Source organism: Callithrix jacchus, chromosome 3, assembly GCF_049354715.1.
Source record: "Callithrix jacchus isolate 240 chromosome 3, calJac240_pri, whole genome shotgun sequence".
Classification (NCBI taxonomy): Eukaryota; Metazoa; Chordata; class Mammalia; order Primates; family Cebidae; genus Callithrix; species Callithrix jacchus.
The window spans coordinates 112,884,109-112,898,588 of NC_133504.1; the positions used below are offsets into that span (position 1 = coordinate 112,884,109).

Genomic DNA, 14,480 nt, shown 5'->3' on the forward strand with positions numbered 1-14,480 from the left:
ATAACTGGCTATTTCATTTAGCGTAATGTCCTTAAGCTTCCTACAGTTGTCAGATATTGCAGAATTTCCTTCTTTAAGGCTGAATATTATTCCATTGTATGTATATACCGCATTTTCTTTACCTACTCATCTGTCCAGGGAAGTACTGATTTCAGTGATTTTAGATAAGTGCCTAGATTTGGTATTGCTGGATTACATGTTAGTTCTATTTTCAGTGTTTTGAGGAACCTCCATACTGTTTTCCATAGCAGCTGCAACACTTTGCATTCCCACCAACAGTGCACAAGGTTCCAGTTTCTCCTCATTCTTGCCAAAGTTTGTGTTTTGTTTTTCAATAATAGCTATTCTGACAGGTGTGAGGTGTGATATGTCATTGAGCTTATGGTTTGCATTTCCCTGATGATTAGTAACACTGAGCATTTTTCATATACCTGTCTGCCATTTATGTGCCTTCTTTGGAGAAAAGTCTATTCAATTTCTTAGCTCATTTTTAATTGATTAATAGTTTCTTTACTATTGAGTTCTAGTAGTTCTTTATGTATTTTTGACATTGATCCCTTATAAAATACATAGTTAGCAAATGCTTTTCTCCCATTCCATAGATTGCCTTTTCACTTTGTTGTTTCCTTTGCTGTTCAAAAGCTTTTCAGTTTGCAGTAGTTCCACCTGCTTATTTTTGTTTTGGGTGTCAACTAGTCTCTTTTTTTTGTTTCTCATAACTTTATTGTCTCTTTATTTTTGTCATTTTTTACTTCATTTTCTAACTTTTGTTCATTATAACTTTATTTGATTATACTTACATTTCTTGAGCAGACGCGAGCAAAAATACATTCTAGGTTTCACTTCTTACTGCAGGTAAGGGTGTTTGCATGAATAGCATATCTTCAGTTTGCATTATCTTTTTATTTTTATTTTATTTCTTTTTGAAATGGAGTCTTGCTCTGTTGCCCAGGCTGGAGTACAGTGGTGCAGTCTCAGCTCACTGCAACCTCTGCCTTTCAGGTTCAAGCGATTCTCCTGTCTTGGTCTCTTGAGTAGCTGGGACTACAGGGACCACCATCCCTGACTAATTTTTGTATTTTTAGTGGAGATGGGGTTTCCTCACCTTGGCCAGGCTGGTCTCGAACTCCTGACCTCAGGTGATTCGCCCTCCTCAGACTCCCAAAGTACTGAGATTATAGGCATGAGCCACCGCACCCAGCCAGCATTACCATTTTTTTTTTCCTGGAGTTTTATTATTACTCAAATCAGTCTGCATCATCATTTTGTTTTAACATAAAGTCAAGTCAAAGCATGCTGATCTGGATCTGAATAATTGTTTGAATAGGGATGGTATTGGGAAAGGTTTTTTATGGCTTCCCCCCTTTATTTCAGTTGATGATTTTAGTGAAGAGTCCTCATTTTATGAGATTCTCCCATGCTGTGCTCGCTTTCGATGTGGAGAGCTTATCATTGAGGGACAGTGGCATCATTTGGTCCTGGTAATGAGCAAAGGCATGTTGAAAAACAGTACTGCAGCCCTCTATATTGATGGACAACTTGTTAACACTGTAAAGGTAAGCGTACATACATTTGTAAATCTGCCTGCTTTAAAGGTAGTAGTTTGCGGGGTTGGGGAAGTATTTGTATATGTGTGTGTTTTACAGGGATATTTTTAAGATTACTATCTTAATTTTAAGTTGATGTTCAGTACCCATTTGAAAAATAGATTAGACTCACGTGGCTAATTCTTATCATTTCATTCTAGAAGATAGAAATGAGGGCTTATAGGTACTAAAGAAGTTTCTGAATATGCAAAAGCTTAAGCAAGATTTCTAGGTGCTTTTTCATGAAAGAGGAACCAGTTGAAGGATTCCTAAATAACAGTGAACACACTATTTTGTCACTTTATTGCTGTTGTTGTGTTTTATTCCAGAAGACTTATATTCTTTAGAGCTAGAATTGTTTTTCTTCCTTTGATTTTAGATCACCCAGACTAGTCCCTGATAATAATAGTATTCAGTTTATTGTTTCTTGAATGAATAAGTACATAAACATTACTCTAGATTGCTATAGTATTTAGAAGAGAGAAAAAAGAGTTGATGCAGCAAGTAAAAAAACAGATGAAACTTCCTTTTTCTGAATGAGAATAAATCTTGCTAGTTACTTTATATAGAACTCAGTTCACAGGCTCTGAAAATTCTTTAACTTCTAAAACATAGTATCCATTTTATTTTATTGTTTTGTTTTGCTTTGCTTTTTTTTGTTTTGTTTTCTTTTTTTAAGACACTGTCTTGCTCTGTCACTCAGGCTGGAGTGCAGTGGCACAATCTCAGCTCACTACAACTTCCACTTCCTGGGTTTGAGCGATTCTCCTGCCTTAGCCTCCCAAGTAGCTGGGACTATAGGCATGTGCCACCACGCCTGGCTAATTTTTGTATTTTTAGGAGAGATGGGGTTTCCCTTTGTTGGCTAGGCTGGTCTTGAACTTGACCTCAGGTGATCCACTCACCTCGGCCTCCCAAAGTGCTAGGATTACAAGCGGGTATCCATTTTAGAGCAATATCACTTGAAAGAAGTAACAAAGACAAAGTTTGTACTTGTGTGTGAATTAAAGTTTAAAAAGCACTGAAACCAGCAGCTTCTTTGAATAGATTTTCTTCCTTGATGATAATATCTTATTGTGACATTGTGTTTCAGTATGATAAACCCTAAAATGTACCTTGTGGAATAGTAATTGATTTCTTTGTATACATGATTGCATTTGAAATGGGCTTGTAGATTCTCTAGTATGTTGCTCCTTCATTAATTTTAGTGATACTAAAAATAAAAATGCCCTCAGCTGCTAGAGTTGAGCAGTAGGAACTTTATTGTCGATTTATTTACATAATCATCATCACTGTCCCTGTCAGTAGTCACAGTACTGTGAAATCAACTCTAGCTCACATGTCGGTCTTCACAATTGTACTATTAACATCACCAAGAACTTTTGTTTAATATACAGAATAATGAATAGGATCTGAAGCTAAGATGTTACTATGACAAAACAATTAGTGGAGATTTCCTTCATCCCATCAAGCAGGAAAAAGCAACTTAATTTTCTTACCTCCTACATGGTACTTAATTGTATATTTCTTATAGTATTTTATCCCTATAAAATTTTCAGTAATTTTAGTTAGCAGACTTGCATTGAAAGTAGCATACCTAATTTCAAGACTACTTTAATTACATAGTGGAAAGCTCTCTTTATTTCAGCACTAAAATTTCAGAGAAGCATTATTGACTTGATATGTAAACCAGACAATGACAGTATCCCTATATTTGATTATAGTCAATGCTAGCATTAAAGAGTTTATCTGTATTAGAGACTTGGATAAAAGTTTTAGCTGCTATATCTGGTCCTCAGTTACAGATCCCAGTATCATCCCTTGCCCTTCCTGTTTCTCAATGCCAAATGTTTTTGTGCATTTGTAAAGTTGTGTGACCTTGGGATAATGAAAATACATATGCTGAAGTAGTTATTTTCCTGGGGAAAGTGTTCACATCTCACACAATTGCTTTTGTCTTCCTTACAGCTTCATTATGTTCACAGTACTCCAGGGGGTTCAGGTTCTGCAAATCCACCAGTGGTGAGCACAGTCTATGCCTACATTGGTACTCCACCTGCCCAACGCCAAATTGCTTCATTGGTTTGGCGCCTGGGACCCACGCATTTTCTAGAAGAAGTTTTACCTTCTTCAAATGTTACTACCATTTATGAACTTGGACCAAATTATGTTGGAAGCTTTCAGGCCGTATGTATGCCATGTGAGTAACTTATTTTTAGTTCTTGGAGTTTTATGAAACTTAACTGCTTCAGTATAGATGCATGTGTGTGTATGAAGTTATACATATTGTTTATGTAGGAAAAGAGCCTTCTGCTTCTCTAATCTTCTTCAGCAGGATACTCACTCCTATTTAAAATATTTTCCTCCACTGATGATACTGTACTTTCTGGATTCTTTGTCTTTATGCCTGATCATTCATTATCTAGTTTCTCTTACTGGCTCTAAAATGTAGGCCTATGCCCTCTAGGAGTCCGAATAACTGTGACCATCTTCTCTTTCTGTGATTTCTCCTATCACATGAAGCAGTTTAAAGTATAGCCACTCCTGTTAAAGAAAGAACAGATGGGTTCAATAAACACACACATATATTCTCTAGATTAGAAGAGTTAACATTATTTTTCATCATCTCTTTACTCCAAGTCTACTTTTTGTTATCCTTTCTCCCAAAAGAAATTTAGACTCAAAGGTTTCTTTTTTTTTTTTGAGACAGAGTTTAGCTCTTGTTACTCAGGCTGGAGTGCAATGGCGTGATATCGGCTCAGTGCAACCTCCGCCTCCTGGGTTCAAGCAGTTCTCCTACCTCAGCCTCCCAAGTAGCTGGGACTACAGGCGTGCGCTACCATGCCCAGCTAATTTTTGTATTTTCAGTAGAGACGGGGTTTCACCATGTTGACCAGGATAGCCTCGATCTCTTGACTTTGTGATCCACCCGCCTGAGCCTCCCAAAGTGCTGGGATTATAGGCATGAGCCACCGCGCCTGGCCGACTCAAAGGAACTAATGTCAAGCTGGCAGTTCCTTGGTAGTACTCCTTGCAAATGATGGCTTCCACTCCCTTGCTCTGATTCTAGTAAGAATCTCAGAAAAGTTAGGACAAGTATATTTTAAGTGATAATAATCCTATGATTTAGTAATTTATCTTTTCACTCTGTCTTAATTTAGGTGGTATCTAATAAAAACTAACACTTTTTGGGAACTTATTGTGTGCTAAATAAGTCGATACACATGAAGGATGTAGCTGTTCTGAGCCCTTCACATGTATTTATTCATCTGAAAACACTGTGAATTCGATACTGTCATTATCATTCCCATTTCACAGAAGAGGAAACTGAAGCACTAAGACATATAGGTCACACAGCTTTTAAGTGATAAAGCAAGATTGAAATTCAGGCCATGTGGCTTTAAAACACATGCCTTTATTAATAACTGCTCTGCTGTGTTGTCCAGAAGAATATAAGCAGGCATATCTAAGTGCTCTTTTTAGGGAGGAGACATAGTGCTACACAGCTGATAGGGACTTTACTCATTTTCATTCCTTTTTCCTTTTAATCTAGGGGACATGTTTTATAATTTGTCAGATAAGAGTTGAAACTTTCCCTCTTCCTTTACATTTTATTGTGCTATATGTTAAACATGCTTTAAGAGTAGCACTTAGAATGTAGAACTCTATGACTAGATATCCTTTTTCATTTTTTAATTTAAGAAATGAGGAGCTGAGAATTAAGTAAAATATTTTTTTAATTTACCTCTCTTATTCTACTTTAAGATTTTCAAGCTTCTTCATTTAAAAATAATAATAAGAACAAGAAACTTGTTTTAAGATGAGAATCACTGATGATTTTGAAAAGAATTATTCTTCTTTTGAAGGTAAAGATGCAAAATCTGAAGGGGTAGTGCCATCTCCTGTGTCCTTAGTACCAGAGGAGAAGGTGTCATTTGGCCTCTATGCACTCTCTGTGTCTTCCCTAACAGTGGCAAGAATCCGGAAAGTGTATAACAAATTGGATAGCAAAGCCATTGCTAAGCAGGTAAGCAGAATGATTTCTTGGTGAACTGTGGTTGATTCTCACTGGGAACATACCTCAGAGCCTCATATGGATACTAACCAATTATGAGTGATTGCTAAATGTCATACCTTTCTTGTACTGCTTATGTTTGGTTAATTTGACTTCAAATGTAGGCCAAAACACACGTAGATATGTAACTTAATTTGGAAAAGTGACAGATTCTGTTATGAGTACGTAATTCATATTAACTTTTTGTTTATATTGGCAATCAAGAAATTTAACTTTAAAAAAAGTAGTGAGAACAATTACTGTTTTTAAGGCTACCACTCAACTTTTTAATGAACGGCCTATTATATGCCAGGTAACATTTAGTTCACGACATAGCAGCCAATAAAAAGAAAATTTTTTCTTTTATGTTTTCTACATTCTAGTAGAAGAGACAGATGATTATACCTAAAGAAATAACCTAATCATGAAGTATGTTGGAAGGTGATGAGTGCTATACAGTAAAATAAAGCAGGGAAGGGGAAAGAGAGAAGCTTCAAGTTTTAAATATGATGGTCCAAGGAGGCATTACTGAGAAGGTGAATTTTGAGCAAAGACTTGACAGGGAAGAGGTCACAAGCCACAGAATAGAGAGCTTGGGATATACATATGGGTGTGGGAGTGTTTTGTATTCCAGGAATACAGGTGCAAAGGCCCAGAGAAAAGTACTGTATGTGCCTGCCATGGAGACAGATGTGTCTAGAGTAAAATTAGAGAAGGCCTGGGCAGTAGGAGAGGAGCCCAGAGAGATGATGGGCCCTAGGTTGTTTAGGATTCTGGGGGCAATTGTAAAGACACTGGCTTTGATGAAGTATGGTAGGAGGCATTATGAGGTTCCAGACATAGGAGGGAAATGCTGTAATTTATATTTTATCACCACAAAGGTAGTAGTGGGGAGACAAGTTATGAGGCCAATACGATAAATAATTCCTATGAGAGATTATGGTGATTTTAACTTGGGCAGTAGCAGTGGTGTTGATAAGAAGTTATCAGATTCAAGGTGTCTCTGTGTGTGTGTGTGTGTGTGTGTGTGTGTGTGTGTGTGTGTGTGTGTATACATACATATAATACATATATACACACACACATATGCATACATATATATTTTTTATTTTTTAATGAATAAGAGGTTCTTACGTTACCCAGGTTGGCCTTGAATGCATAGCCTCACGTCAAGCGCCAGGACAGCTGACCTGAGCTGCCACGGCTCCCTTTTTTTTCTTTGAGATGGAGTTTCGCTCTTATTGTCCAGGCTGAAGTGCAATGGTACAGTCTTGGCTCACTACAACCTCCACCTCCTGGGTTCAAGCGATTCTCCTGCCTCAACCTCCTGAGTAGCACCACCACACCCAGCTAATTTTTATATTTTTAGTAAAGATGGAGTTTCACCATGTTGGCTGGGCTAGTCTCGAACTCTTGACCTCAGATGATCCACCCACCTCAGCTTTTCAACGTGCTAAGATTACAGGTGTGAGCCACCCACCCCCTGCCTGAAATATTTTAAAGGTAGACCTAACAGTATTTGGTGATGGAATGTGAAATGGGTGTGGAAGGTGAGAGAGTTAAGGAGTCCAGGGTTTTTTCTTGAACAGCTGGGAAAATGGAGTCACATTTTCTGATTTTTAGAAAACTACAAAACATTGAGTTGGGGGAAATACTGAGAATTCTGTTTTGGAAGTTCGAGAAGTGTATTAGACATCACAGCAGAGATTTCAAGGCCGTTGGAAATGTGAATCTGGATTTCATTTATGCAGGTGGTGTTTAAAGCCATGAGTCTGTATGTATTCACCAAAGCCTAGATGTAGATAGGGAACTGGAAAGGTTTAAAGACTGAACCCTGGGACATTCCAGTGTTTTGGAGTTGGGGAGATCAAGAAGAACCAGAAAAGACTGAGAAGTAGCAGTCAGTGAGAAGGGAGAAAAAGCAGGAGAGCCTAATGTAAGATCAAGGATTCACTTTGGAAATGTGTTAAGTGGTCACAGTAAGATGAGAAGTGAGGACTGACTATGGGGTTTAGCAAGGTGATCTCATCAGTGAATTTGATAAGCTGTTTTGGCTGATTATCAAAGGCAAAGTCCAATGGGAAGGAAATCAAGAGACCAGGAACTTGTAAGTATTGACTACTCTTATGCAGAGTTTTGTCTGTGTGTGTGTGTGTGTGTGTGTGTATGACACATATACATATCTTCTAAGGAACATAAACTACATAAATCTATAGTGAACAACAAAATTAAAGTTATATTTTCCTTGAAAATAGATCTTGTATATGTGTGAATGTACAAAATGTAAGATTCCTTTATGTAGGCATATTTTATCTGTAAACTCTTGAATAACTTATATAGAGTTTATTTGGATATGGAATAAAGCATATATGTTCACTGATCTGAAATACAGTTCTGAAAGGCAGTTAGTGATGACAACCTTTCAACTATCATAGAACTTTAGTCAGAAAGACGCCTGAAGCTGTGTCTCAAGATCTTGCTGTCATTATCTTAGTAAATTGTGTTTAACTTACCTGCTACGAGTGTCCACATACTTTGGAGGTGTTTGTACATTTCCAAAAAGTAAATGCAACCAGGCTGGAGTGTGGAGGTCCAGTGGCATGATCTCCACTCACTATAGCCTCCACCTCCTGGACTCAGGTGTTTCTCTCCCTTCTCTGCCTCCTGAGTAATGTACCACCATGCCTGACTAATTTTTTGCATGTTAGTTGAAATAAGGTCTCGCCATGTTGCCCAGGCCGGGTCTCAAACTCCTGGGCTCAAATGATCCCCTTGCCTCTATCTTGCAAATTGTTGGGATTATAGGTATGAGCCACTAGGCTGAACATAAATGTTCATTTTTCAGTATTCTGATATGGAAGGAGAGAAAGATATATTATCATTCATGTGTTTGATTTCTTTTCCAATCAAAACATTGAAATTGTTCTTATATAATTACATTATTTTCCTTTCCTATTTTTCAGTTAGGCATTTCCTCACATGAGAATGCCACTCCTGTGAAGTTGATACACAATTCAGCAGGACATCTTAATGGATCTGCACGGACAATTGGGGCTGCTCTGATTGGATATTTGGGTAAGTGGACTTTATTATTTCAAACTTCTTTATTTGCCTTCAAGTTTGCATTCACTTTCCTCACTTGAGGGGCAGTATTTAAGTTCATATTTTATAGCACTGACCTATAGTGTACATGCAATATTTAGGGATTAAATGTAACAATCTCAAATTCCAGTCAACTTAAAATAATAACCTTTCATAAAATCCCATTAACTTATACATATATACCGTGGAATACTATGAAGCCGTAAAAAGAAATGAGATCATGTCCTTTGCAGGGACATGGATGAAGCTGGAAATCATCATCCTCAGCAAACTAACATAAGAACAGAAAACCAAACATCACATATTGTCACTCATAGGTGGGTGCTGATCATTGAGAACACATGGACACAGGGAGGGGAACAACACACACCGGGGCCTGTCAAGGAAGGTGGGTCAAGGGAGGGAGAGCATCAGGACAAATAGCTAAAGCATATGTGGCTTAATACCTAGGTGACTGGTTGATAGATGCAGCAATCACTATAACACATGTTTACCTATGTAACAAACTTGCACGTTCTGTGCATGTATCCCAGAACTTAAAGGAAAATAAAATAAAAAATCTTGCTTGCTTTATTCCTGTTGTCAGTAATGATGAGCACTGACTATATAATTTCATGTAATTTTTAGGTAAATTTCAAACTACATTTAGTGACAGGTATCAAAATGCAGAACTATTATTGATTGTTTCATGGTTTGGTATAGCTCATGAGTTTTTCTGTTAATTTAGAAATGAGCTAGAAATAAGAGCTTCTGAGTATAAACACTATGACTCAAACTATAATAAAAGTTTAGAGAGTAAACATTCTACAGAGCCTTGTACATGTCTGCTTAAAACTTTTGTTGTTGTTATTAGATAGGATCTTGAGACATAAACCAATCAGGCCATCCAAAATTCAGAACCATTGATTTTGCCTTTTAATGTGTAAATCAGTATATAATACTGGTCTCTTTTTAGATTAATAAAAAGGTAGTGTGCTGGTCAGAATTCAATGTGTTTATCAGTCATTGGCAATATTTATTGTCCCAGTGAATTGCATAAATCTTTTTTTTAAATAATATTGCATTGATAAAAGTTTTCTTTAGTCTAAAGCACATGATATAGTATTCTTTAATTCAAAAACTACCTACTGAGAATTGTGGTATGTCCTTTTCTAAAGTATAGCAGCCCTGTGGTACAATGGAAAGAGCAGGAGCAGTGAATAAAGAGTTCAGAGACTTAGGTTCTAGCCCCTCTTTTCTCACTGTGTGACATTATGCTATACAGTTAAGCCCTATGAACTTCAGTTTTCTTATCTATATACTAGTTATACTGGCCGTAATTAGTTTTCAAAATCTAGCACCATAATATATGAAGGTATTGTGGGCTGGGCGTAGTGGTTCACACCATGTAATCCCCAGCACTTTGGGAGGCCTAGGCAGGAGGATTGTTTGAGCCCAGGAATTCAAGGCTTCAATGAATGTGACTGAGCCACTGCACTCCAGCCGAGGTGACAACAAGACCCTGTCTCAAAAAACAAAAAGGAAAGAAGGAACAAAAGTATTGTGGATACAGAGCACATAGAAATATAATATGCATGTTTGTTTTATTTTTTAAAACTCGATCTTGATCACTAGGTAAGTGACATTCAAATAATGCCTCTTTAAAATGTTAGGATTGTAGGTGTGATTTTTTTTTTAATTGGCTCACAGTTCCAGGACTGTGTTTCTATAAACTTATGCTCTACTAAAGTCACTAATGTACTGTTAGTCAGATTACTTAACCAAGAGAAGCTTTGGGTAATGGTCAGTAATGTGCTTTGCTTGGCTTATCTATAGGAAATGTGTCATCCCTGCCATGATGACTTCTCCAAGCCTTTCCCCAGTTCACAGAGTTAAAGTGATTTTTATTCTCCCCAAGATTATTCCCCAACAGAAGCTAGTAAGGCACTCTCACTTACTCAGGAATGCATTCTTAAGACCTCCATACTTTTGAGTACAGCCCAAAGCTACACAGTAGAAACATTTGTGCTTGCTGTAAAGCCCAGCTCTTCTCTGCCCACTCCTCTACACCCAATCTTCTGTGACAGAATGTAGATTAGCAGTTTTTATTGCCTTCTTTCAAATTCTACCTGTAGTGCTTTCCCTAGAATTTGCATTTTAGACAGAAGATATTTTTAAAATAAAATAACACTAATTAAAAACTTGTCAAGATGATATATACATCTCTTGTTCACATGGGGAATTTATCTTAATTATTTTTCACTATCTTTTAATCAGGAGTAAGAACATTTGTCCCTAAGCCTGTTGCCACTACTTTGCAGTACATTGGTGGAGCTGCAGCCATCCTGGGCCTGGTGGCCATGGCCTCTGATGTGGAAGGGTTATATGCAGCAGTCAAGGCCCTGGTTTGTGTGGTCAAGAGTAACCCACTAGCCAGCAAAGAAATGGAAAGAATCAAGGGCTACCAGGTTTGTAACTGTAAAACTTTGCCTGTACTTCACCTGGCACCAAAAATACTGTGCTTTTCATTATGTTGTTTCAAACTCTGGAATAATGATGTTGTCCAAGTAAACTTAAAAAGCCAGTCGTTATATGAAAACTAATATACGTCCAATGAAAATATGTATTGTTTCTTTATTTTGCTTTATCCTTTTCTCCTATCTTATGAAATCTTACTAAACACTTTAGTTAGGCTACATTATTTCAATATAGCTTTAATACATTGAATATATTTTCAGAACAAAGGTTGGCTGGTTTGAATGTTGTTTTTCTCTGTGGAAATAGGAATGAAATGAAATGGGGTCCTATTCCCCCTTCCTCAAAAGATTGCCAAATCCAGGGTAGATCCAAGACTTTTCTGTTTTGTTGTCTCTCCCCTCTACCTCACACCTTTTTATCTCTGTTACCTACTCAGGAGATGTGAAAGCCCCTACATACATAGAATCCCAGTTCATCGGAGGCTGAGGCAGGAGAATTGCTTGAACCTGGGAGGCAGAGGCTGCAGTAAGCCAAGATTGCCCACTGCACTCTAGCCTGGGTGACAGAGCAAGACTGTCTCAAAAAAAAAAATATGAAATGTTCATGTATCCACAGTCTATACCAGAATTGACAAAGTCACTTGTGAGAAGAGGAACAAATGTTTGAAGCAAGATTAAAACCTTCTATCATAGATGAAGTGTAAATGTCTTCTGCAAGTTTAGCCATTAGTTTATTGATAATGAATGATAATGAATATGCTGTTTACTGTATTGTATAGATTTGATTACACTATTTTGATAAGTGTTTTCTTTTGCAAAACTTTCAAAATCATTATTGAAGTACTGTTTATCATGAAAAAATAGAACAATCTAAATATACCAGTAATAAGAGAATGACTAATTATACTCTAAGCATTCCATAGACTATCATCATTTAGCCTTTTAAAAATTGTAATTATGAAGACCATATTGCAAAAGAAAAAACATACTTTATATAGAGAAAAAGTGTGTATTTAAGTAGTTACTATCATGTGCATACAATTCTATGCATACAGTTTTATGCACATGATGATAACTATTTAAATATTTATATTGGAATCAAAAGGGTAAATGTAAAAGTGAATATTTTAGTAACAGAGTGTTAGGATTCCTTTGTTTTTCAGATTTTACCTAATGTTACATTGTCATAATAAAAATTTAGAAGGTAACTTAGAAATCTCAGGAATTCATCTGCATAGGATTCTTGAGTGTTTTGTGCGTGTGTGTATGTGTGTGTGTGTGTGTGTGTAATGAATGTATATGATGATTTATCAACTGGTATTTGATATAACTTTCTTGTAGTTGCTGGCAATGCTTCTTAAGAAGAAACGTTCCCTTCTTAATAGCCACATCCTCCATCTAACTTTTTCTTTGGTGGGAACTGTTGATAGTGGACATGAGACCTCCATTATTCCAAATTCAACTGCTTTCCAGGACCTCCTTTGTGATTTTGAAGTATGTATATAAGCATAATTGGCAATATATAATCAATGAATGCATTTCTTACTTCATATGATTATAAACTGTTTTTAATCTCTAAAATGTGTTTAAAGTCCTATAATTTTATGATGTTCATGTTTAATATAAAAATAATTTAGTAAAATATAAAACGTAGAATAGTGCTAGGGTTCCTTTTCTCCAAGGGTATTCCATTTTGCAAACATTTTAGCAGTGAAATGGTGCAGTGCATATACCTAACTAGCTAATTTGCAGCTACCAGTGGCATTGCATGAGTCAAACATATTTTTATCAGACGATTCTGATAGAAACTTTTTCCTTGATAAATAGGACCTAGACCTGTAATTTTGGTTACAGCTGCATTGTAAAATATCATTCATTTTATGGTGACATTTCATAGTCTACCTTTTCTGCTTCTACTGCTATATCCTAATTCAAGCCGTAATCAGTTCTTCTCTTAATCATACTAGGTTAACTATCACTTCTTTATCGTCTTTGCTTAGGCTGTCCTACATACTCTTGGAACCTCATTCTTTCAAAGGCATTTTCATTTCTACTTATTACCGTAACAGCTTACACTCTGTCCTTTCAAGACAACACTTAATCACTCATATCCTTTTTTCATTTAATTTCTTGTTTATAGCACTTTGCATGTTAGTCACTATATACTAAACTTACGCAACATATCCCTGTGAAACTCTAGGATCTATGGGCTTTATGATTGCGGAGATCATGTTTATCTTCTTTGTCTTTGTGTTGTTATCACCTAGAATAATGCCTAGCACTTAATGTTTGCTAACTCTTACATCTAGGCCCTAACTCTTCTTCCTGACAACTACTGTAAGCTCTGTTTTGTCACTTATTGAATCCTTCACAAACAATGTGCCTTGATACTGTATTTTCAAAGATCTTACTAGAAGCTTCCCTCTAAATAAAAATCTATGGCCTGTACTTGGTTTTCAGTATCCCCAGCTCTCAGTAGTTAGTATTGGCTGTAGTCTGTTTTTCTCATATTCTTTCAAGTTATACTTCCATTGCTGGCTCAGGTGTTAATATCCTGGTTCTTATGTCTTTCTACTATTTTTTCTATTATTTTCTTGCTGTGATGTTTTCATTATTTGATTTAAAGATGTCCATCTTTACTTTTTTATATTTTCCTTTATTTGTTGTTTTCCTTCCTTTAAACTCTTCACCGAGGCTGACTGCCTCATCTCCATGGAGTTGATCTTCAAAACTAAATCTCTAACCTTGAACATCTGAATTCCATACTTATTTCTAATTCTTGCTGAACATTTCCATTTTTATGTCCCAGCAACACTTTAACTGAACTTAGCATCCTTCTCCAAATTAGTTCTTCCTTCTAACTTCTCTGTTTCTATTAATAACACCATTTTTCCCCTGGTCACCAAGGCTTGAAATTGAAAACATCGGCTTCCTTCTTCCCTGTCTTCCTTATTCCCTAGTCTGCCTTTTCTGCTATATCCTAATTCAAGCCCTAATCAGTTCTTCTCCTTCTCCTATTTGTACTAGCTTTTTCTTCTTTGCTCAGGCTGTCCTACATACATACCTTGGGACCTCATTCTTTCAAAGGCATAGTCATATCATTTATTCAAGGACTTCCAGTGATTTTCCTTTTCTACAGTAAAAAGTACACATTCACATTTCTCAGTCTAGTATTCAAAGTTCTAATACCTAAACCTCCTATTCTTTTAGAAAGTACTTGCTGAGTATTTTTGGGGCAAGTACTATATTAGTTACTAAGGATGTGAAAAGAAAAGGCAAAGT

General features: G+C 36.6%; 1 protein-coding gene across 33 annotated transcripts in view; it reads left to right on the forward strand.

Moving 5' to 3' along the window:
* Positions 1-14,480, forward strand: part of WDFY3 (WD repeat and FYVE domain containing 3) — a 301,952-nt gene that overhangs the window by 180,340 nt on the left and 107,132 nt on the right. For all 33 annotated transcript variants that reach the window (XM_078366917.1, XM_078366923.1, XM_078366915.1 and 30 more), the window contains 6 exons: positions 1,375-1,556; positions 3,555-3,786; positions 5,453-5,613; positions 8,604-8,715; positions 10,999-11,189; positions 12,540-12,692. In XM_078366917.1, the coding sequence (XP_078223043.1) occupies positions 1,375-1,556; positions 3,555-3,786; positions 5,453-5,613; positions 8,604-8,715; positions 10,999-11,189; positions 12,540-12,692 (1,031 nt within the window). The remainder of the gene's footprint in view (positions 1-1,374; positions 1,557-3,554; positions 3,787-5,452; positions 5,614-8,603; positions 8,716-10,998; positions 11,190-12,539; positions 12,693-14,480) is intronic.